This window comes from Sarcophilus harrisii, chromosome 1, assembly GCF_902635505.1.
Source record: "Sarcophilus harrisii chromosome 1, mSarHar1.11, whole genome shotgun sequence".
Classification (NCBI taxonomy): domain Eukaryota; kingdom Metazoa; phylum Chordata; class Mammalia; order Dasyuromorphia; family Dasyuridae; genus Sarcophilus; species Sarcophilus harrisii.
Window position 1 is genome coordinate 74,830,003 of NC_045426.1, and position 25,360 is coordinate 74,855,362.

The 25,360-nt window shown below is 33.5% G+C and overlaps 1 protein-coding gene across 1 annotated transcript in view; it reads left to right on the forward strand.

The window, feature by feature from the left end:
- PKD1L1 (polycystin 1 like 1, transient receptor potential channel interacting) overlaps positions 1-18,778 on the forward strand; it is a 155,130-nt gene extending 136,352 nt beyond the window's left edge. The window contains 9 exon segments of the mRNA XM_031965559.1: positions 865-924; positions 2,361-2,551; positions 4,815-5,049; positions 8,315-8,419; positions 8,875-9,015; positions 12,052-12,186; positions 16,517-16,747; positions 17,958-18,122; positions 18,460-18,778. Of these exon segments, the coding sequence (XP_031821419.1) occupies positions 865-924; positions 2,361-2,551; positions 4,815-5,049; positions 8,315-8,419; positions 8,875-9,015; positions 12,052-12,186; positions 16,517-16,747; positions 17,958-18,122; positions 18,460-18,690 (1,494 nt within the window). The 3' untranslated portion in view covers positions 18,691-18,778.
- Positions 18,779-25,360: the final 6,582 nt, after the last annotated feature.

Sequence of the window (25,360 nt, forward strand, 5' to 3'; positions counted from 1 at the left end):
ACTTGCAAGTACTTACTATAGATATAAGTATAAAGAAGTTTATTTTGGCCGAATTGTTAGGTTGGAGGAAGGAGAGATAGGAAATGGGATAACTGTTTCAGGAGTTCAAATTCTGGACAATAATAGTTTGAACTATTTCAGCAGCCATGGAGAGGGAAAAAGAGGAGAAAAGTTATAGATATTTCAGAGGAAGAAGAATTGTCAAAACTTCATAACTGAATGTGTATGAAAGGTGAGGGAGAGAGAAGACTAAAACAAACCTATTAAATCCAAATAAGATGTTAGATGAGGAAATTAGAAATGGTTTAAGCAATTGTTCCTGCATTTAGAATATGGTCTCAGAAAAGCATCATGTAACCTACCAGCAAATTACTCTTCTGTAATTCCTACAATAGTGGTACCTTATTGGATATACTTATCTTCTCAGAAAAATATATAGCAGGTATATTACAGCTATAATGTGATCATGAGATTTACTTTAGAAACTTCTCTAATTTCTTCTTTAGTACCACATTTACTTTTTTGTGTTTCCTTATTTTTCACTTCTAATCTCTTCTCTTTTTATAAAAGCATTTTGATGAGCAATTGAAGTCAAAGATGAAAAGAAATCACTTTCAATTAGTGCACATTAGAAGATCACTGCCCCTTATCTCACCCCTTTCAAGTTTTATGGGAAAGTTGACATTTTCTTTGGGATGCTGAGTAAGCCTGATAAAATTCTGACCTGTAATCTAAATATTATCCAGAATATCTACTCTCTACAATAGCTTTAAGATCTTCTGATTACTTTTTGGTTATTGCACTACTATTTACTACTGGCTGTCAATTTAATAAACTGAGTGTTTCTTCTGAATTTGTTTTTAGTCTGGACCCCTTGGAGGGAAATGCCATCTGATAGGCACTTCAGTAATTAGACAGCTAAAGGTTAGTCATAATGTTATATGTGTGGTGAAATGCTAACATTTGTTTCAAAAAAAATTAAATTAAATTAAATTTTAATTGTCTAGATGACTCACTTAGTGAAGGAACAACCTTTTGGATAAACAATCTGAGCCCAAACTAAGAGTCTGGCTGAAAAGAAAAGAATGTTTTTGTTAATCTGTCTCTAACACAATTAACAAATTTGTAGGAGATTTTCTTGTCTTTTTTGTCTTTTTATGTTATAATTCTACTTGGATTCTTTTAATTTACATTTCTTAAAATATAGAACAAAGATGGTGGGATGTTAATACTGTATGAAAACTTAGAGATTATTGGACTTTTTGGTCTCGGGACCCCTTTGTAACCTTAAAAATTATCTAAAGCCCTCATTGTTTTGATTTACATAGGTAATATCTATCAACATTTACAGTATTAAAATTAAAGTCTCATGGTGTTATGAATATAATTTTGGCTTTATGGACACCCTGACAGAGTCTTGGGTAATCTCAAATCATACTTTGAGAACCATTGGTCTAAGGCATAAAAGACAAGATGGTCTAGTGATTAGAATGCCAAACTTGGATTCAGGAAAACCAGAGTTCAAAACTTGACTTTGACACTTACTGGCTATGTGTCTTAGGGCAAATCATTTAACTATTCCAAGCCTTAGTTTTCTTATTGATATGATGGAATATATTTTTAGAACCAATCTCATAGGTTGCCATAATGTTCAAATGAAAACATATGTAAAAAGTGTTATATAAATGTCAGCTATCTTATCTAACTCTTCATAATTTGTAAAGAAAATGAAATCCAGAAATCCAGAAATCTAGTACTTTAAACAAATTCAGAAAACTAAATTTAAAAATACAAAAAGTTCAGTATTTGCATCTCTCTTTGTAATAAGAGTGTAACTGGTAACCAGTCTGAGGTTGGTCCCAATTAATGTGCTCCTTATTATAGAGTCAGGTGTGCAGCTTTTGGGTAATTACTTTGTAGAATTCTTGGAGAGAACTCCAAGGGCTATTGTCATTGCAATGGCAGAATATTTTCCCCTTAACAAAGCATAGGCAAAGATCATAAACATAGACATAGAAAAAGACATACATGATTTATTGATTAGGCATAGTGTATATAAAAAGAGTCAGAGACAGAATTAGAGATATAGACAAAGAGATAGATGGTATTGACATAGTCACAGGCATAGATATAGATAAAGATAGTGTATACATGTATGTTTATATATCATATATATATAGTACACAAATATAGGTAGATCTTTGAGAACTATGGTATATGTGTAGAGAAAAATAGGATATGCTATTTCATAGCATTTTATATACCTTATGTCAACAGTATTTTCAAGCTACAAAATAAAATTTTGGTTCTTAAAAAAATGGATTGATTTTCCCCTTCTTACTGATTTCTTTCTTTTCAAGTTCATCGGACAACTTACAATTCCTGTTGAAGCTTCTTCTTTTGTACATCAGCCGGGGAATCAAGATAATAAAAATATTCTTCAGTCAGACTCAGAAAAACTGAAAGTGACCCAGACCAAAAGATGCCTCCATTGTGATCAAGTAGAAAATGAAGATGGCAAATTATCTGTCGTGAACCTGGGCAGGACAAGGTCACCTCTTCTGGGTTAAGGGAAAGAATGTCAGAATTTTATGGGTTCTTGTGTATAGTCCTAATCTATAGAGATACCCCTATTTTTGGAGACAGTGGCTTAAAGGGGATATATTACTATATTTATTAGGAAGACTTGGGATTGAAATTACCTCTAGTACTTTTAAGTTATGTGATTATATGTACAAATAAGTTGGATTCTAAGTCTCTTTTCCCATTTTTAAAATGAAGATAATAATAATAATCACATGGTACTTACCTTACAGTATTATGAAGCTCAAAGGAGATATTTTACATGTAAAGAATAGGAAGGAAAAAAAAAACAAAACATTTATATAGCACTTACTATGTACCAGGCACAGTGTTAAGCTTTTAGCATATATGATCTCATTTGAGAAATTCTCCCCTAACCAGGGAAATAAGTACTAGTATTATCTCCATTTTACAATTAAGGACATTGAGGCAAGTAGAAGTTAAACAATTTGCTCAGTCACACAGTTGGTGTCTGAGGTTAATTTAAACTCAGGTCTTTGTAACTCCAGGCCCAGCACTCTATCTATTGTACTATAAAATTGTTATTATAATCACCATCATTATGATTATTAAGTATCTATAAGAATAATAAGGTAAGGCATTGCTGGAAACGGTTTGAAAATATTCTTTTAAAAATATTTTTATATTTTTCTTGAGATCACTTACATTTCAATATATTTTTCTTTTCCCTCTCACAGAATTATACCTTATAGACAAAAATTTTTTTTAAAGGACTGGGGAAGCACTTTAGCAAAAATTAAACATATTGACAGTCTGATATTATATGCAATGATGTATGCTCATACTCCTTATCAAAGATGAAGAGATCTTCTGCCTTCTGATATTTCATTTTTATCACCAAGCTTATTCCTTATGATTTTGTAGCATTCGGTTTTAATTATTTTATTGTTTTTCTTTCCCTTTCCATTGCTGTAGTAATTGATCTGCTTATTCCATTTTTGTATTGGGCCATATAAATCTTCCCATACTTTTCTGTTTATATTGTATTCCTTACAGGACATGATATTCCATTGCATTAATTTGTTTTAACTTGTTAAGTCATTTTCCAACTGATGATCGCCTACTTAGTTTCCATTTCTTTGCTACTAAAAAAAAAAAAAAAAAAAAAAAAAAAAACCCTACTCCTTTCACTATTTTATTGTGTTCGGAGCCTTTGTTCTAATTATTAATCCCCTAAGGATTTGTGGGAAACAGTGGGAACTCTGGGTCAAAAGGCATATAGAGTTTACTTTCTTAGCACATTTTCAAATTGGTTTCCAGAATGCTGAGACTAATTCATAAATCCATCAGCAGTCTATTTGTGTGCCTATCTTTTTATAACTCTTCCAGCACTGACTAATCCTATCTTTTGTCCTCTTTATCAGTTTGCTGGATTGGAAGTAAAAATGCAGAATTATTTTGATTTGCATTTTTCTTATTATTAGTGATTTGGAGAAATGGTTCATATGGTTGTTGATAATTTGCTATTCTTTTGAAAATCTTTGTTAATATCATTGGATCGATTGTCAACTGAAGAACGATTTTTGATCTTAAATATTTCTATTAGCTGTCTAAAAATCTTAAATACAAGAGCCTCAATGAAGGTATTTGATACAATCTAAACCTGTCCTATGTTGATGACTTTATTAATACAAATAGGATTGACTTAATAAGATTAACTTCATAGAGATCCAGATTCAAATGAGATAATATGTGATCTACTTTGAGAACCTTGATATATGATACACACATACATATACATAGATATGCTATTCTTGTTAACAATAATATTATTCTCAGGCTGTCATATTTGGGAAAAAGGAAAGGTACTTTTATTAACTTGTAAAATAGCAGGCAAGCATTGCAAGGGGCATTATTAATGACCAATTACTTGGGAGTTTGCCTTCATCTTATACTTCATACCATCCAGCCTCAGATACTTAAAAGAAGGAGACCAGGAAACAGAACAAACAATAGGTCCTTTAGTAGAGTCCCAGTAATTAGTGGCTACGGGAGGCATTGGAAAGAAAAGAATTTTGGAATTTTATCTGTTTAGTTTTGTGGCCAAGGCTTTTCCCCTCTTTAAGAAAACCGGATTTAGTCATTTTCAGTATTATATCTATTTATTTCATGTTATTATGAGATTCAAAAAATTTGTTGGGATAAAAAAAAACTTAAATGTTTCATTTTTCATTTAATATGCTTTTCTTTTCATTTCTTTTACTTTATAGGGACAGAGCTTACTCAGTTCTGATTAACCTAAGGAATAGTGGGTGGATAGATAAAAGAACCAGGAAGATCTCTATGCATTTTGCCCTCTACAACCCTCCTACCAATCTTTTCACCAGTGTGTCCTTGTTGGCAGAAGTGTCACCCATTGGTGACTTCATTACATCATCCGTTGTGGAGTCATTTAGCATCTATCATACCCAATCTGCTATGAGTTACTGCATCATGTTTTCTGAGGTGAGTTGAATGTCACCTGTTTCTCTGTTTCACTTCCAGGATATTTCTCTAATCCTCAGATACCTCAGTAAGATCCTCAATTCATTACAAAGATATGTGCTCTCAGTCTTTTGATTCAGTTCTGGCCACCAATCTTTGATTGCTTTCCTAACCCCAAACCATTAGAAAATATAATAAAGTAAATATGTTATCATTAGAATTATCACTAGCAAGGAATAGCATAACTCCTCCCCAGGTCATATTCTCCCTTGTTAAATACTACATAATTGATGGCTTCATTGAAATAATGAAAATACTAGTGTGGAGTGTTCTGTGTTTCTGTTCTTTAGCACTTTTTCCTGGTTTTCAGGTGTGCTTGCTCTGTAATTAGACTTTCAGCAGTTTTAAACCTTCCCTGTTCATCTTTTGAGAAAAAAAAATGCATTGTAAAGTTTGAACACAAATACAAAAAGAAAAATATATCAATATATCAGTGGTTAAAAAAAAAAAAACATTTCTCTTAGCAGAGCTCAAAGAAAGTGGTAGTTCATGAGATTTCAGATCCTATAATTTTTTTCAAGGGTGTGGAGAGATGAGACTATGAAATATAGCCTCAGATGGCTTGGATATAGCTGTATTTTTCAACACCTCTTTATTAAAATAGTACAAATGAAGTATCATCTGTTAGTATGCATATGTGTTCATATCATCATATTGCAGACTCATAGCACAAAAGTACATTTGACACTAAATGACAGCAAGGGATAGTATATATATATATATATATATATATATATATATATATATATATATACTTGGGTAACTGCTTCCACAATATCCGTGATTGAACAGTTACTTTGAGTTAATAACTTACAGAAATCTAAGAGATGCTGAGTGGTTTTTAGGGTTTTTTTATGTAAATATAGAAGAGAAATAGCAAAATCAATAAGTGCAAAGACTATACTCCAAACCAGTGGTTGTCAAATTGTGGTTTGGGAGTTCCCAGAGATCCTTTCATGGGATCCATGACATCAAAACTATTTTCATAATAATACTAAGACTTTTAAATTTCCAATATGGTATGTGTTGATAGATATAACTCACATAAACTAAAGCTTTTATGGATTGCTCCAATTATTTTTAAATAGCATATGGTCCTAAGACCAAAAAGTTTGAGAATTACTATTATAAATTTGTACTTCTCACAGTATCTGGCATAGTGTTCTCTGCATATAGTAGGAGCTTAATAAAAATCTTTTTAAAAAAAACTGAATTGGCATAAATAATTCTATAAATATATATATTTGCCAGTAGAGACCACATCAATAACATAAAGAAAAGAATGTATTCTTTGAATAGATATCCAACAACAGATCTATTCATATAATAAACATTTACTGCAAGCCTATCATTGCAAGACACTGTTTCAGCTGCTGACAAAGGTGCAAATTCTAGATAAATACACATTTATGAAATGTCTACTATGTACTTTTGGGTGCTGGAGAAACCAAAACAAAAATGAAACAATCCCTGATCTCAAGGAGCTTGACTTTTACAAAGGGGATCCAACATGTTCACAATTAAGTAAGTACAGGATATCCCAAAATAAATACACCCACACTCACGCACATACAAATACACTCTCTGGAAGTCATTTACATTTAGATGATAATTTAACCCACAAGAGTTTATAAGATGACTGAGACATAGGATATATATATATATATATATATATATATATATATACCCTTATATATATATATATATATATATATATATACCCTCTGCCTTTATGGAGCTTAAATTCTAATATCGGGATGAAATAACACAAATAATTCTAGCACACAATATTATATAAGTGCATTAGAAAGTTACCAAATGAAATGTTCTATGAGTTCTGAAGGTGACTAAGTAGGAAGAACACTAGTATTTCATGGAGAAGATAGCAGTTGAGTTCCACATTATAGAATAGATAAGATTTAAGTAAGATAAGTGGTAAAAGAGAAGTCATTCCTGGTGCAGAATAGTGTGGGTCAAATGTCAGAAGTTAAACAAGTACTCTGTACATTTACAGGGCAGCAGTTATTCCCAGAGGTGTGTTAGTAAATGTTTAACAACCACTTCTCAAAAATAACAACCAAAAAAAACTCTATATATGATATACTATATATGATATATATGATATGAGGGTTTTTTTGGTTGTTTAATCTGCATTCTAACATTTTTTCCATCACTTTTTTTAATCTAGACAGTCAATAAACAAACAAACAAATAAATAAATAAATAAACAAAGCCCTGAGTTGAATTTGCAGATTTCTGAAAATTTAACGATCAGATCTCAAAAGCCCACTCCAGCTGACTCCAGCAAATCCCTGTCTTCAGTTCTGATGATAACATAGATTAAATGGAATGGAGTAATAGAGAATAAAGAGGGAATAAATAAGCTGTTGCCGTATTTTGGAAGGTTTAGAATATAAAACAGGTATTTGAATTTTATGTCACAGAATTCCAGAATTTCAGATTTGATCCCTATTCCAGTTAAGAATTGATTAGAATGCCCACCTCAAGACAAGCGAGCAACTAGTTTTTGTTTGAAGGATTCAAATGAGAGAGAAGTAGCTATGTACTGATCTTACCCATTCCTCTTCTGGTTAGTTTTCATTATAAGGAAGTGGGCCCTGTATTAAACCTTAAATTCCTTCTTTACCACTTCTACCACTTGTTCCCCTTAGTACTCTCTTGGTTTGAATAGAACAATCCAATTCCTCTTACCCATGACAGCCTTTCAAGTACTAGAAGATGGCTGTCATGCTCCCCCTAAGTCTTTTCCTTTCTAAGCCAAACATCCCCAGTTTTTTCAGCTTATTCTAATTTACCATGTTCAGGAGACTCCTCTCCATTTCAATGGATATTTCCCCTCTACACATTCTCCATTTTATCAAAGTTCTACCTAAAACTATTGCCCAGAACACAATAACTCAGATGCAAAGACCAGCTGGGCTATTTATTTATTAATTACCTAATGACTCCTGGAAGCCATGCTTCTCTGCATATGGTCAAAGCTTACATGAGCTTACATTTTGGCCTGCTCTGTATTCCCTGCACCATGTTGCTTCTTATTAGTAACTAAGAAGTATAAGTGCAGAACTCTCAAATAAACAAGGAATTGCATTGTGCTATAGTGAGAACATAGGTAGTGGATGAATGAACCAAAAAAAAAAAAAAAAAATTCAATCAGCTTGTAATTCTTAAAAAAATATTCTGTTTCTTTTGTTTTTTTAAATAGTTGGTTTTCCTGTTATTTAGTCTCATTCACCTCTGCTTTCAAATGTTCACTATGATTCAGAAAGGGATCCTCAGCTACTGGCAAGACTCATGGAATTGGCTAGAGGTAACAACAATAACAACTGGCTTCAATATAGTCAAGGTTTACAAAGTGCTTTATAAATAGTATCTCATTTTATCCTTCCAAAACCCCAGGAGAGATAGGTTTTATGATCCTTATTTTAGAGATGACAAAACAGGGGCATTAAGAGATGAATGACTTCCTCGGGATCATACACCTAGCAAGTATAGTTTCTTTTCTGCTATTTTCTGTAATATGTAAAAGTTCTTTGTCACTATAGTACAATTTTAATATGGAACAATAGATTTAATGAAAAGTATATTTTGTAGCAACTTCTACCATCTTTTGAGATTGTTGGATATTTTTTCTCTCTCCCATTATAATATTGTAATGCTAAAATATAATAAATTATATGGACAGAGAGCTATATAAGCTGGTGAGTAGAAATGAATTTATTCAAATGGAAAAATTAGCATATTTTTTTCTGTTTAATTTTTTAGATGTGCCTAATTGGAATGAGTCTTTCTTATTTTGCACACTCCATTTTTCATTTTATCCTTGTGGTGGATGTGATTGATCAATTTCATAAGGGATTTTTCCAAGAATTTGTGGACTTCAATCTTCTTCTATCCTGGCATCAGGTATAAAATAATATGTAATTAAAATATAAGTTATTGTTTTAAGACACTGAAAAAAACCAAACATGTATTATAACACATATTACTAAAAAAGGATTGAACCTATGGGGAATTTTTAACACATCAGAGTTATTTACCAGTGCCAGACATAAAATTTACTTGCCATTATAAAATGTTATTTCCAAAATTTTCTTTACATTGTGCCAAATACTATATGCCTAGTAAACCTGACCTGAAGAGTACTTTTGACTTCTTCTTTTTCTAAGATTTTCCCTGACTTTCCCAACTTTATTATCTTTTAATACATAAGATAGATCTGAACACTAATATGTTCAGAAATGTAGGTAAATGATCCTGAAAAGGACCCAAAAATCTCTAAAATGCCCAAACTACTTCAAATCCCCAGTTCTACTGGGGTCAATGTCCCGCCCAAATCCCTATATCTAGGAATTTTCCCTACTTTTTTTTCCTAATTGTTTTCTTAATTGACTGCCAAGAGATCTATTGCAAGCCTTCTTAAAATTTTTCCATTCACAGCCCCTTTCGACCCAAGAAATTTTTATGTGACTCTGGGTATACAGATATAGAGTTTGAACATTTCCTAATAATACATCATAATTTCATAACCCCCACATTCAGTTATGAGACCCACATAAGGGGCTAGGATCTATAAGGATTTTCCCAGCACTTTAGGCTCTATGGAAGGATTTATGGAAAGATTATGAGCTAAAGTCTTAACAGATGAAAAGACATAGATGATTACAATCTGTGATACCAAATGAAGAACCAATATCAGTTCAATAATGTCTTAAAGTGTTTAAGGATAAAATAGAAAATGATAGGTGCATAAGAGAAACATGGACTTATGTTCTACTTCATACACAGATGAAATTCTATTCTATGTACAATTGAGGAAAGAAAAGATGTTTTACTATCAGAGAAGACTTCATAGAAATGACATTTTAGTTGGATCTTAAAAGACAGAATTTCCTTGGGTTAATATAGGTGAGAATGGAGTAGATCAGAGGGACAGAGAGGAAAAAGCATGAGCAAAATCACAGAGGTGGGAAAATGTAAAATTTGTATAGTTATACTGTAGGTAATTGAGTTTGGCAAGAAGCTAGAGTACATTAATGAGAGAAATATTTTTTTAAAATACTGAAGAGTAGCTTTCTATATAGAGATGTTACATTGGAAATATTGGATAATGGAGGGCTTTGAATAACAGGCTAAGAAATTTGGACTTGATTAGATAATAGGAACACATTAAAAGGTTTCATGAAAAAGGACTCAAGAAGATTTATGTATGATGATTCATCTGGTAGCAGTTTGAAGAGTATTAAAAGGTATTGTCAAACATTTGAAAGAATAAAACTCTTCATTAGAACATGGAAATGAAGGGTATATATTGTGTGTATGGTAATATATTATGTAGAAACAATTCCATATATGTATTTATGTGCATATAATGAAAGGGATTGAAAAGACTCAGAAAAAAGATATACACTTGGGATGTCCAGTCAAGATAGTGAATAAGAGGATTAAAAGGTATAAAGCTCTTATCTTCTATCAATATGACAGTACCTCAAGGACCTATTTTATTATTAGAGATGGTTTTCATTCTGTGAACTTTTTCTCCTAATGAAATTACAAACCATCTAAAAACAATAATCCTGAAGAGCTGCTTGACACACAGAAAAATTAAGTTACTTGTTTTTGTTCACACAACTAGTGTTAGAGATGTGATTTGAATCCAGGTCTTTTTTGTTCAGAAAACAAAAATACTTTTTTGATAATTGAAACAACCCTACAATGAAATCATCTGCTTTATGACATAGGGAATTCCCTGGAACTGGAAATGCCAGATTTCCTTTTAGAAATACAGTTGAAGGAATTCTGGCATTGTATGGGAGATTAAACTAAATGATCCCTAAAAGAAATTTCCCATTCTGAAATTGAATAATTCTATTCTTTCAGGCCACTCAGATCTATTATATCTTTACTGGCTATTCTGACTCTAGATAAAATTTTGCAGTATACAGAGTTTATCTTATTTTCTCAGCTCTTCTCTGTTTCTTTTTAGTCTGTTAACCCAAACCACTCCAGGTACCTATATTGTGTTTATTAACAAGAACTTCCCTCTCAGCTAATCTAATAGTTGATTAACCTTAGTGTTACCTTTTCCAGGGTAACACTAGGGTGCCCAGGGATCTGGGCATCTTTTTTAATATTAAGAATTCTAGAAGACTAAGAAGCTCTAAATTCACAAGGATGATTTTCTAGTGATGGAACTTGATATATGATGGGGGAAGGTTGGGGATAGAATTGATAGTAGTAAATCAAGTTTAAGGCAATGTTCCTTATAGTTATATGACTCTGTAATCTATAATTGGCAATTAACCAAAAGAGTTATATGGTTGCTGTACATCCTATAAAGTGATGGATGAGGTAACATACTAATATCACATTGAAAGATCTTAAAGAGACACAGATTCATATGGCAGTCATATGTAGGGACCCTATCTGGATATAACTGATTAAGAAATTGTTCACATACATCCATACATATATACATATAATTATATAATACAATGCACATACTTACACTAATATAATACAATGTATACACGCACATACATATGTATATAGTAGTATAATACATTGGGTTTCTTGTTCTATCAGAATTATTCCACAGCATCTATCTAGCTATTGACTAACACACACACACACACACACACACACACACACACACACACACATACACATGATACTTTTTGTCATGTAGAGTTTAAAAGGACCAATTTATAGGTTTGGGAAATGCTTTTGTTTCTAATTGATTCTTTCCAGTTAATGTCTAAACGTCATTTTATCTGTGGGTATTTAAAGGATGCATTAGTCAGATCCAATTAAAACTGGTTCCATGTTGCACACAGCCTCTGAGCTCCTCTTTTAAAAAAGCAGTACAATGCAAATATATTTATCTGTTCACTAGCATTACATTGACAAGATACCATAAGATGCTGTACTCTTTTCTTTCAGAGGAACCGATGTCTTCAAGGAATCCTTTTATTCCTCTTGTTAATAAAATGTCTTCGTCTCCTTGGCATTTACAAAGCAATTGCTCCTAGTTTGACCATGATGCGACTATCCTGCTCCAACATTATTTGGCCAATGGTAAAAAAGATTTTTCTTGAGCAAGTTTCCTTCTTAGTAAGGCTTGATACTATTAGCATGCCTATAGTTTAAAGTGCTTTTAAAAATTATTTGTAGCAAGTGAAAATAAGCTCATGGTCTCCTGGAACAGTCATTTTCAACTCTGGCCTGTCATTCTGCACAGTTCAGTTTTAGGTCAACCCTTTGAGCATCCAGACCTTATGATTTCACAGCTGTCAGTGGAAAGTTAAAAAGATTCCACTCCCCTAGTGTTGTGAGAACAGCTAAGTGGATGAAGTGCTGGAGGTATCATTGAATGAAAGGTTCCTTTTAAGTTTAGAATACTGTAAAAGAGATCCTTGGGAGTCTCTGTGAAGTCAAACAGTCCCATAGTAAGAAAGAGAAATAACATATGGACAGTATTAATGCTATATGATATTAAGAAAATAATATTGAGAAAATTCAACATAGTGGATCATATCCTCTGTTGAAAGTTTGTGAGGAACAAAAGAAATAAGAATCACATAAAATGAGAAGTCATAAAGGAGCTGTGATCTAAATCAATAATACCACTGAAATCTCATATTCGTCCAATTACTATTGCAATAACAAAATTTTATTTTATTTTAGCCTGCAGCGATATGATGTAAAAATGCCTTCATTTTATTTATAGTGTTTGAAAGGCTTAAGGTTATATCTAGTTAGATTATGCAAAGCCCAATGATGAGCTTTGCCTCAAGCCTCAGCTCTGTTGCTACCATATACAAGATGGTGCTGGTTATTTTGTGATAAAGGCCTTATGATCTGGCAACCTCAAGTACAAAGAAACTGAACCCAAGATGATACAAATCAGGGCTCAGGTTCCTTGTAGTCTATAAACAAAAAACAAGTTATCACACAGAAGTAATTAATTATAGTATTACAATAATAACAATAACCAATTATAGAGCAAAAATATGGCTAATAAGCATAACTATAACATGATATGTTTATTTATTTAATCTAAACATTTGGGCTGAATTTCTGATATAATACAATGGGTTTCTTATTCTATCAGAATTATTACATATCTATCCAATATTGATTTCACTGTTAACATTATTGCAGTTGTTTACATTAATTAAAAATCCTTTTCTTATTAATTGACTTTATGTCCTTTCTAACTAAACTGACCTAGAGAACATAGGCATATTGTCTCTCCCTCTCTGACTTTTAACTCCTATTATCTTTCCTTAAAGAAAACTGATTAGATTATCTCTGATCTCTACCCAAATATAATTTTATAATAACAATAGCTAACATTTATATAGAACATACTATGGGCCAGGCACTGTGCTAAGCACTTTACAATTATTATCTCATTTGAGTCTTACAACAAACCTAGGAAAAAGACATTATTTTATCCCCATATTAGAGACAGGGAAAATATAGAGGGGAAAAACTCTAGAATGACAGCATCCATTGGTGCAAATTGCTTTCTCATCTTATATGATTCTTGTGCTAGTTCTTCCACAGAATCTCCATAGATCATCTACCCAATGCACTAGAGGCTTTCATCTAACTCTTTTGATATCTTAGGAATGCAAGATATGATAGGATAAGATAAGAAGGATACAAAACTTGGGCTGTGCAAATATCATCTCTTATTCTTTCTCCATGATTTCCCACTTCCTTTTTGTTCCACGCCCATTTGGGGTATTGTCTTTAATAATATTTCTTGTACACAAGTCGTTGTGGATAATGTGCAAGCACATTTTACTGCTGTGTGTTATTTCATACATACAATGAGGGGATTTCTACTTAATACTCCTTAGATTCTATCACTCTACTTGCAGTCAATTGCACTAACATGACTGTCTGGGTAAACATTTCTCTACCACCATCAACAGAACACCAGTTTTTACTTTCATGCTCTGTCATAAGGTATCTATAGATAGATAAATACATATACTTCAAGAATTTGTAATTTCATCACTGCGTTTTCTTCCTCCACTGATACAGGACACATAACCCTTCTCTGACTTTAGTTGTAAACAAAATTACTTTGCTACCAACCAATCAGTCAGCATTTATTAAGTACCTGCCATATACCAGAAGTGGTGCTAATTGGTGGGGATACAAAAGTCAGAAAATTAAATAGCCCCTGATCTCATGGAATGTGCATACTATCAACTTGGTGATGAGATTCTCCTTTATTAACATTCATGTGACTTCTCACCAGGACTATAATCAAAGCCCCTCCAGCTTAGCAGGATCCATTAGAATTTGGTACCATAGACTAAGGTTATCACCAAACTGTAATGACGTATTGGGCAAGGACTTAGTAAAACGAGAGGGGGGGGGAAGGAGGAAAGGACAGGGAAGAAGGAAGAGGGAGAGAGGGGAAAGGAAAGAGGGAGAGAGAGAGAGAGAGAGAGAGAGAGAGAGACAGAAAGAGAGAAAGGAGAGGGAGAGAGAGAAATAGGGGGAGACAGAGGCAGAGAGAGAAGGAGGGAGAGAGAGGGAGATGGGGAGAGAGAAAGAGAGACAGACAGACAGAGACAAAGACAGACACAGAGACAGAGAGAGGAGAGGGAGGGAAAGAAAGAGAGGGAGATAGAAATAGAGAAGGAGATGGGGAGAAAGAAAAAGAAACACAGAAAAAGAGATAGAAAGAGAGGAGAGAGAGAAAAAAAAGAGAGAGACAGAGAAAGGAGGGAGGAGAGAGAAAGAAATAGAAAAAGACACAGACATAGAGAAAGACAGAGACAGAGGGAGAGAGCAAGAGACAGAGAGACAGTGACAGAGACAGACAGAAACAGAGTGACAGTCAGAGGGACAGAACAGAGGACAGTTCAGAGAGACAGAGACAGTGACAGAGACGGAGAGAGGCAGAAACAGAGAGAGACAGAGGGATACAAAGACAGAGAAGAGTGACAGAGACAGAAAGAGACAGAAACAGAGAGAGACAGAGGGATACAAAGACAGAGAAGAGTGACAGAGACAGAAAGAGACAGAGAGACAGAGGAACACAAGGACAGAGACAGAGAGAGACAGAGACAAACAGAGATAGAAACAGAGAGAAATAGAGAGAGGGGGCAGGGAGAGAGAGAGATGATAGATAGATAGATGACACATTGGATAAAGTGCCGGATCTGAAATCAGAAAGACCTAAATTCAAATATGGCTTGAGATAGTTCCTAGGTGTGTAAAACCTGGCCTATCACTTAACCCATTTGTTCATCTGTGAAATGGAGATAACAATAATAGCATCTACTTCCCAGAGTTGTTGAAAAGACAGAATTTTTGTAAAGGACTTTGTAAACCTTAAAGCACTATGTAAAAGCTAGTTATTATTGTTATTATCATTATTTCCCCACCCCAGATCTCTGACTTAATTGATGCAAGAAATTCCCCATAAGAAGCCTTCTCTGTCAGAGCAGATCAACATTTGCTCAGAAATTTATAATTTTAGTAGGTTTCTGAGGAGGTATTGAAAGTTAAACTTGACTTTACATTCACAATCAATATGTATCAGAGATGAGACTTGAACTAAAATTTTTCTGATTTTGATGCTAATTTTCTATTCATTATACCATGTTACCTCTGTGTGAATGTATATATCATGTATAATTTTTAGGGAAATAATATAAAATATATAATTTTACATGAATATTAATATAATTATATATGTGCATATAAATAGAAAAATCACTGGTTTTTTTAAATAAGAATTTATTATTTTTATAAGAATTTTTTTTCTTATTTTTTAATAAGAAAAAAGTAGTTACAGACAGAAAAAATTTAAGAGGTAAATGAAGAATATCCCATAAGACAGAGTGTAGAATTATAGAATTCTATAGTGTATAGAATTATAGAAGTCTGAGATCAGACTTCTAAGTCATTTGGAAGTTATCTCATATTCAGAGGCCAAGTGCTATGCTCAGTTTAGTAAGTACTTCAAGAAATGTTCCCTGAGATGCTTGCCTAAGATATGGTCCATCCACCCTGAAGGCATTCAGAAAATACTTGTTGGTTTAAATGCTTGCTAGAGTGGGTTGAATAAGCAAATATACTGAGCCTTTGATCTGGCCTCTTAAACTCCAGTCTAAAAAATCTCTCTGTTCCAGCCATCATAACTACTAAACCTAATGTGGAATTAAATTAAACTTTAAAGTGATCAACATGAATATCCCTTAAGGGTCTTAGTTTCCTCTCAAGGAATTTTCCTTCTATAACATTTACTTTTTTCTCCCCCAAAACCCACCATAGTTTAAAAAAATATTAATGTATCTAAACATATTCTGTTGCTAGCAGAGCGTAATTTTTTGTAAAATCTGTTTTCTGCTAAGGATTTTTTATTTTCTTGCAGCTGGCTGGCGTCCTGTTTACAGCAGCCTACTCATACCTTGGGCGAATTCTGTTCTCAACTCATGCCTTTTCATTTAGAAGCTTTGGAGACTCCTTCCAAATGCTGTTGCTGTATTTTCTGGGAACCAATGAGAAGGGAACATTCTTTAGTCTTTGCAAGTCTAATCAGTATACCATAGTTTATTATTATGGAACCCTTTTCATGGCAGTGATCATATTGTGGTCTGGAATAGTAAGTACTGTAATGTAATACATAGCTTAGACTTGACTATTAAGAAAAAGGTTTAAATTAATATTTAGGGGCTAACATCATGTGAAATACTTGTTGGTTCCCATTGTGTATTTCTATACTGTGCAGGTCAAATTCCCTTACAATGATTTCCCATCAGTGCCGTGTTCTCTTTATGTACTACAATTTTGTTATGTAGACTGTTATTTGAAGTGATTGGGCTCCTGGCTAAGAGTTAGACGTCTTGTCATATAGAAGCTTGTATTGCAATGGAATTTCATTTGTGGCTTATTATCATATTACATAGTGTACCTCTGCCTTACCAGTAGCACTAGAGGTCTGGTTCAGTTAATACAGATACATTTTTCTATATGATGGTAATACCAGATAATTTCATGGTAATTCTTAAAGGAACAGGGTTCCAGTCCCAAACCTGTTGCCAAGTACTTGTTTAACTTTGAAGAAACTATGTGATTTCTCTTGGTCTCAATTAATTGTTTCTAAAACAAGAAAGTTGTGGGAGACAGTATCTACCTTCCAGTTTTCAGGTTCTAATTATTATCCTATGATAAATATTGATGGCAACCATAAATAGAATTTATAAAGCACAAATTAAAGAAGAAAAAAAGATGCTTTGAAAACTTAGACATTTTCTTTTGCCTTAAAATGAAATATCACAGGTCCAATGTAACCAAAAAATTGAGCATGCTACAGTGAATTCCCATTCACATTGAAATGTAGTCTATTTTTAAAAACTTATTTGCTTTGTACAGTTATTTTTTTAAACTAACTTGTAGGGAAATTTGCATTTCAGATACAGGAAATTCTATCAAGTTCTCCATCAATCTGTAGGCTTATTAAAGAAAGAGAAAACAAACAAGCAAAAAAACCCATTGTAATCTCCTCTGTGCTCTGTTTGTTTAATTTTTAGCCAGGATCTGTGATTATATCAGTATAGGGAAATCCTGGTATATAAATTCCCTCTATTAGTAATTTCTCTGTAAATTATAATCAGAGAATATGGTCACACAAGTGGTATATCTGAAAGGGAGGTCTTGCGGATTCCAAATCTGACCATCTCTACCAAGACATGTTCATTGAAATCCAGATTTAATTATGGAAGCTTCTGGTTAGAAATGCATTTTTATTTAACATTGTCCTTAGAGTCTGCTTTGATTAATTTTATCCTGCAGTGATGTTTTGTCTTTTCCAGTTGAGAGGAGTCCTTATTTCTTTTATGCAAAATGCAAAACGATCTTTTCGAAGTCAACATCTGGTGAGATTCAAAGATGTCGCTGATGGTACTTGGGAGAAGGTGCTCTGCTTTCTGGGAATAAAAAGATCAGTGGTAGCATTGGAAAGGACTGTGGAGAACAGTGTAAGTTACTGAGTTCTTAGAATACAGATTGCGTTGGTGTTATTTATATAGTAATAGTTTTGGCTCAAATGTGAATGACCCAACAAAAAAATTCATCTCCACTTTTTTTTTTCTTTTTTAGCAATTAAAGGAAGGTACTTAGCCACATCCTAACCCTAAAGAATTAGGTTGTAATAATCTGTTTTAAAAAACCATACAACCATCAAACAAAGTTTGAAAGGTACTCAGAGGCTTATCAATTCACTTCCAAAGCTACAAAGGTTATGATAGCCCTGTGAAAGAAGAAGAAAAGCACTCATATCTTTTGATACATTTACTATTCTTCTTTTCCCTTTAGAATTTCTATCTGGATGAATTTGAAAATTTGTTGGATGAACTTCTGTTGAGAGTTAATGGATTATACTACAGTCTTCATTGTTCTTCTCTAGAAACACCAGCTAGTGACCAAGAAGAGGTGGAGTGAAAGGACAAGACTCTAGCTTACAACTTCAAATCAACTTCTGTCTGTGGAAAGCAATACATAGCTTTGTCATTTGCAAAATCATATAAGTCTTTAGATCCTTGGTAGTAGACTCTGATAATAATGGTCATTTTTCTTTGAGGTTATTGGGATTGTATGAAGTCATTAGCTTTCTAAATCCTATGATCCTTTGATATAAAAGGCATTACTATAAATATAAAATTAAAAGTAACCTTTGACTTGCTCAGAAATTTAGAACATTTTCATCAATAAAATTTTTACATTGTTTATTCCCAGTAATAGATTATAAACTCTTTGCAAGCAGGGACTTTGTATTTGTCTTTGTAATTCCAAGGCCCTAGTTCAGTAAATATGTTGAATTAAATGTAATTGAATTGGATATCCTCATATTAACAACATTTACATCTTTTTCATGTGAGCATACTATATTATTTCCTGTGGAGAATTGTTCTACCCAGTTACTTTGAGAGAATTGGAAGTGGGATAGCCAGTTTTTCCTGGTCTCGGATTGGCAAAAGAGGGCACTGTGAATGAAATTACATAGATGATAGTACCTATAAATTCCATACCTCATTTTTTTTCTGTTGTATCCTAGGTGTTCTTAATCTATAGTCTATAACTTAAATTTCTTTATAACCACCCTTCAAAAAACTGATTTTCTTTGTAATCCTATGTATTATTTAATTCATTTAAAAATATCATTCTGAGAAGTGATCCACAGGTTTCACTAGACTGCCAAAAGGGATCTAACACAAAAAGGTTAAGAACTCTTGGACCTAAATGAACACTCTTTTTTTTGCAGAACACATGATGCAGTTGTGCCAGGAATTGGAGAGATCAAAGGGAATGATTGGAGGGAGTTGCAGGGGAACTATTCCTGTTGGAGATTAGCAGCAATTAAGATGCCACAGTAGTTGTCATAGTTGAGACTGGAGAAGGGGAAGAAGGCTGTGGTTCAAACAGATCTGAGCAAGGAAATAGGAAGCTAGATAGAAGTCAAATTAGAAGTTCCAAAGGATAAGCTATCTAGAGGCTAGGCAAAAAACTGCATATTAAAATCAAGAACAAAATGTCCGAACTAGAAGATCTGCATGAGCATGATAAATGTGAAAAAATGTTTAGAAGAATTGCACATGTTTAATCTATACTGAATTACTTCCTGTCTACGGGAGGAGGGAAATGGAGAGGGAAGACAAAAAATTTTGCAAGAATGAAAGTTGAAAACTATCTTTGCCTATATTTTGAAAAACAAAAAAGCTATTGTTATTTAAAAAAAAAAAAAAAAAAAAAGTCAGGATGACTCCATGACAGCAGAAGCACAAAGCTTCTCTACTAGAAATTTGCCTGAGGTAGTATTGTCTTATAGCATTAGTCAAGCTGCCTTCTCGTTCAGCTGTGGCTGCATAGTGGGACACATAGAATTTTATAAATTTATTCACGTATGTAAAAATACTTTAAGATTTACAAAGAACTTTCCTCAGAAATAACCCCTTGAAGGAAATAATACAAATGTAACTATCCTCATTCTATAGCTCAAAGAATGGAGATGGAGAGAAGTAAAATGACTTGATTGTGATTATCCAGGCAATAAGTATCAGAGCTGGAATTCCACACCTGTGTTCTCAGTTATACATGAAGATGACATTCATGACCCACCGTCAAGGACTTTGGGTTGTATTTTTAGGTCCAACAGTCTTCACGTTTGATAATTCCCATTTAATTGTTCTACTTATTGAGAATCAACTATTCAACAATTACAATCCATTCTTTTTAGTTTCAGGTGAGCCTCCTTTTCTGTTCAATTCTCTCATTTACCTCTTATTGACTCCAATAGGGCTGTTCACAACCTTCTGCTAACACTCTTTTAAACCTATACTCCTAACTAATATCTCATTTACTCCTTTTCTGAGATCTTGAGGCTGTCACAAACTTCTTTGCTATCCATGTTTCACTTCTACTCATTATGTTCTTTCCCAACTTCTTTTTCCTCTCTGGTTTCAAAGTAAATGGATGGTCATTCTCCTTGGCAAGGAGAATTCCTCTCTTTCTGCTATCATTCCTATCCCATTCTGTATCCTCTGTGATTTTATTTCTTTGGTCTCTACCTTGCTATTTATTTCTTCCTTTAGTGTACAAATGTGCTTAATTCTCTCCCCCTCACTCCATTTTGGAAGAGGGGGGGAATCTTTGCTTTCCCTTTTGGTTCTGATGCTGACTCTTTCCTCTATTTCACTGCCTCAAATCTCAAAGGAATAGTATATATTTGCAGCTTCCACTTTGTCCCCCACAATCCATTATTTCTTCTAATACTTATAATCTAGCTTTTGTCTTAACAACTCTGCTGAAAATGCTCTTTCCCAGATTAGTAATGGCCAATTCCCTCTTCATAACAAAATTATATGGCTTTCCCCCGTTTTCTTTGACCCCACCTTGACACTATTCAACGTGCTTCCCTTTTGAATAGTCTCTTTTCCTTTGATACTTGTGACACCTCAGTCTTTCTGATCAAGAAATGAGACCAAAAAAGGGGGGAAAAAAAGAGAAAGAAAACAAAATGCAAGTCCTTTTTGATCTGTTCTATCTCCACTCATCCTGATCTATATCTGGCCACTGGACCAGCTCAAAAGGAGAAAGTGAGGCAGATGACCTTGCACAGCCCTCTCCCACTTAAATCTAATTCATGTGCATGTCATAGCATCACCTCCCTGAAGTCATGATCCTCTTTGAAAATGAAATGGTTCTCTTTGAGAACAAACAACAACAAAATTTAGGATTCAACACAATGATCTAAGACAATTCTAAAGAACTTATGATGAAAAATGCTATATACTTCTAGAGAAAGAACTAAAGGAGTCTGTATGCAAGATCAAAGGATAATTTTTTATTTTGTTTTCCTTGGGGTTTTTTGTATCCATAACAAGCTAACAGAAATATGTTTTTCATAACTGCAATGTGTAATTATATCAAATTGCTTACCTTCTCAAGAAAGGTAAGGGGAGAAGGAGGAAATATGGAATTCAAAAAAATTTTTAAATGCATGTTAAAAATTCCTTTACATATAATTGAGAGATTTTTAACAAAATGAATAATGATATATTGAAGAAAAATAATATAGATATAAGGTCTGATTCTTCATTCCCTCCATTACTTTTACTTGGTAAGAAGAGGTAAGAGATAGTATTCCAGGGATTACTGATTATCTGGGACTACAATAAACTGACACAGTTGAAGGAAAAGAAAGAAAAAGGAAGTCAATAATAGAGAAGAGAAATACCTTGCAAAAATGGTAGCAAGAATAAATCCCTTAAATACAGAAGAAAGAAACTCCACAATATCAAAATGAAAACTGTTATTACTTTCTCAGATAAACCTTCTCTTTCTCCAGACTTTCTTGTGATTACCAATGAACTACCATACTTCAATTAGTCCACTTTGGTAACCTTGAAGTCATCCTTAACTTTTCCATTTTCCTCATCTCCTCTATCCAATTAGTCAACTTGATGACTATATCTCTTTAATAACTTCCTAAACTCTCTATCTCCCTTGCAGTCTATTCTTTTTGCAAGTTTTTAAAATTAAGATTTCTAAACCATGAGTCTGACCAGGTTTCCTTCTTATTTAAAAAAAAATGCTTCATTGAATCTGTATTACTTCTAGAATAAAATACAAACTTCCTAGTCTGGTATTTAAAAACCCTTCATAATCTTCATCCAATCCATCTTTCCAATTTTATTTTCCATAACTGCTCTTTATGCACTCTGTCTTACACATACTGATCTACTTACTGACCCTTACCCACAAAATCTTGTGGGAAGCTTTCCCTCCTGCCTACAGTGACCTCTCCTCTTCACTCCTGCCTTTTAAAATTCTTAAACTTTCTTCAAAACTCACATGATGTGCTATTGCTACCTGTGGAAACCCTTTTTTAACTGAGCAAGTAGTATCTCCCAGTAGAAGTAAGCACCTTAATATCAGAGCCTTTTTTTTTTTATTGTGTTAAGAAGAAATTTTTCTCCCTCTTTCCCTCCCTTCACTCCCCAAGACAGAAAGCAATCCAATATAGATTAAACATGTGCCATTCTTCTAAATACATTTCTATATTCGTCGTGCTGTACAAGAAAAATCGATATAAAGGGGAAAAAGGAGAAAAAAACAAACAACAACCAAAAAAAAGTGCAAATACTATGCTTTGATCCATGTTTAGTGAAAGGAAATTCTTTATTCTGCACATGCATTAAGGCTTAAAATTACAGTAACACATTTTGCTATAAAGTCCATTTTCTCTAGATTCCAAATTCCTTTCAATCCAATACACATTTTTCTTTCTCTTTGGAACACAAGGTTTTACAAAGGTGAATGTTGAGAACTATCTTTGCATGTATTTGGAAAAATAAAATGCTATTAAAAAACAAAAAGAATTTCCTCTCAGTTGTGCTAGGATTCTGTGGAGAGGCTGAAAAGGGAAAATCAGGGAGTGGTATAGATCAGGGCTTCTTAAATTTTTTCCATTCACAACCCCAACTCCTATATATTTTATATAAGTATATAAAATAGCTATACAAATAAAACATTTACTGACAATAAATCATAATTTCATTCATATTCTATTATGTGACCCCACAAGAAGTTGCAATCCACAGTTTAATAAGCTTTGCTATAGACTATATGTAAGGATTCTTTTCATCATGAAGAAGTAGGAACTATACACTTAATGTATATTTTCATAATAGTGATAGCTTATGTTTACATAGCATTTTAAGTTAGTCCTTTACATACATGTCTTTGGATTCTTATGGCAGGTCTCTATAAAATTATCACTATTATAATTATACCCATTCTGTACATGATGAAAATGAGATTAATAGAGCTTGTTTCTTGCTGAATGTCCTATAATTAGTATCTGTGATGAGATTCAACTACAGATCTTACTGACTTCCAACCTGATGTTCTATCATACTTTCTCTTTAATCTTAGCTAATGCTTTACTTATCTACTAGCTAAAGTAATGGAATCCATTAGTATCACAACTATGGCCAATAAAGTTCCAAGCTCATAACATGAGGCTAGACTATTTCTGCAATCTCATCTTGCATTATTGTTTCTGTGACTTGATTGCTATAGAGTATAAACTTAATAGTAGAGTCGGTGCTTGTCTGTATTTATATCCTTACCAAAATGCCTTGCACATAATAGGACCAGTGATGTCATTAATGTAGAGAAAAAGGGAGAAAGCTCAGTCTATTAATGTAGGCCAGAGAGTAGCCTAAAGCACAGATCTACTAAAATATTTACCTGGAATCATACAGAAAATCTATATTGGAAGCAAGAATTGAATCCATGTTTTCTTGGTCTCTATCCCTTATGCTGCACACATTTTCAATAAATGTTCAATAAGTGTGGGCTATTGTTTTTGCAAAGTTTTAATGGATTCATTAAGATGGTCTCATGATGTTGGCTCCCATCAGTGAAACATAAAAACTCCAGGATAGTGGAGAATGAGATGGATTCCAGTTGACATTTAAAAAAAAAATTCTAAGGCCATATTTACACAATGAACCCATAATCATCCTCCAGCATCAGCAAGGCAAAGAAATATGACTGTCCTGATCATTTCTTAAATCTACTGCTCAAGTTGTCTTTGGAAAACTTTCTTTTACCATTCAAAGGTATTGATAATATTGTGGCAGGGAGGGATGGGAACCAAAGAGTCTCCTGCTTTTCAAACTTACACAACCAGATAACTTGGGTTCAAATCCCACATCTGATGCTTACTTCTTGTATGACCTTGGGCAAATCAACTTAACCTTCCTAGAGTGTAATTTCTTCAACTAGAAAGTGAATAGGTTGGACTAGATGGCCTCTGTATCTATGATCCTATGATCCCTGTGTAGTTTTTAAGTTGGAAAAGGTTGATCTCAAATAGAATGTGAATATAAGGCCAAAGGAATGATTTCAAATGCATCTTCTTTCTCAAGTGGAACTTCTTCACATGTAAATAGATTTTTAAATAAGCTTCATCAGTATGTATGTCTTCTGTACAACTACAACATTAATCCTTTTGTCCCTTAGACTTTTTTAGCAGTTGCTGTGCTCAAAGAAATTTAATCACCTGCTGTCCAATCTCTTGGTGATGAACTTCTGTAAACTTAGCTAACTGGTTCTGAGACCACATCTCTTGGCTCCTATTGAAAACATTTCTAACTTAGTAGAACCTGTCAAAGCTTGTAATTTGTTGGCATAACTTTTGAAAATGGGTCACCTCCAGGCCACAATGAGACCTTAATGTAGCACTTGAGTGGGAGACAGGAAAATGAGTACAGAGAAAAAAAGAAGACATCTATTCAGACTTTCCTGGAAAGATTTTAAGAAATGGGAGCCAGTTCAGTCATCTTCAAATGGGTAGCATTATTTGACTCCCTCATATGTAATATGAATCAAGGAAGTCAATGCATGTAGATTTCCTAACTTAGTATGATTCATTTTCTTAAAATTTAACCTTCAGTCACGAAGATGCTTGTACTTTATTTTTTTCTTCATTAAACAAAGAGGGGCTGCCTAAAGTTAGTAGCAACATTACCTCCACATTATATTGTTCTCTGTATTTTCAAAATGATTCATTTAAACAAAATGCTTTGAATCTGCCAATCTTAAAATCCCACCCCCTCTGTTCCCCAACATGTCTGAACCCTTTCAGTGCCTGTTAGCTATGAAAGATTCTGGAACAGGAGAAAAACTTGGAAACCAGGAGGGTGAATTT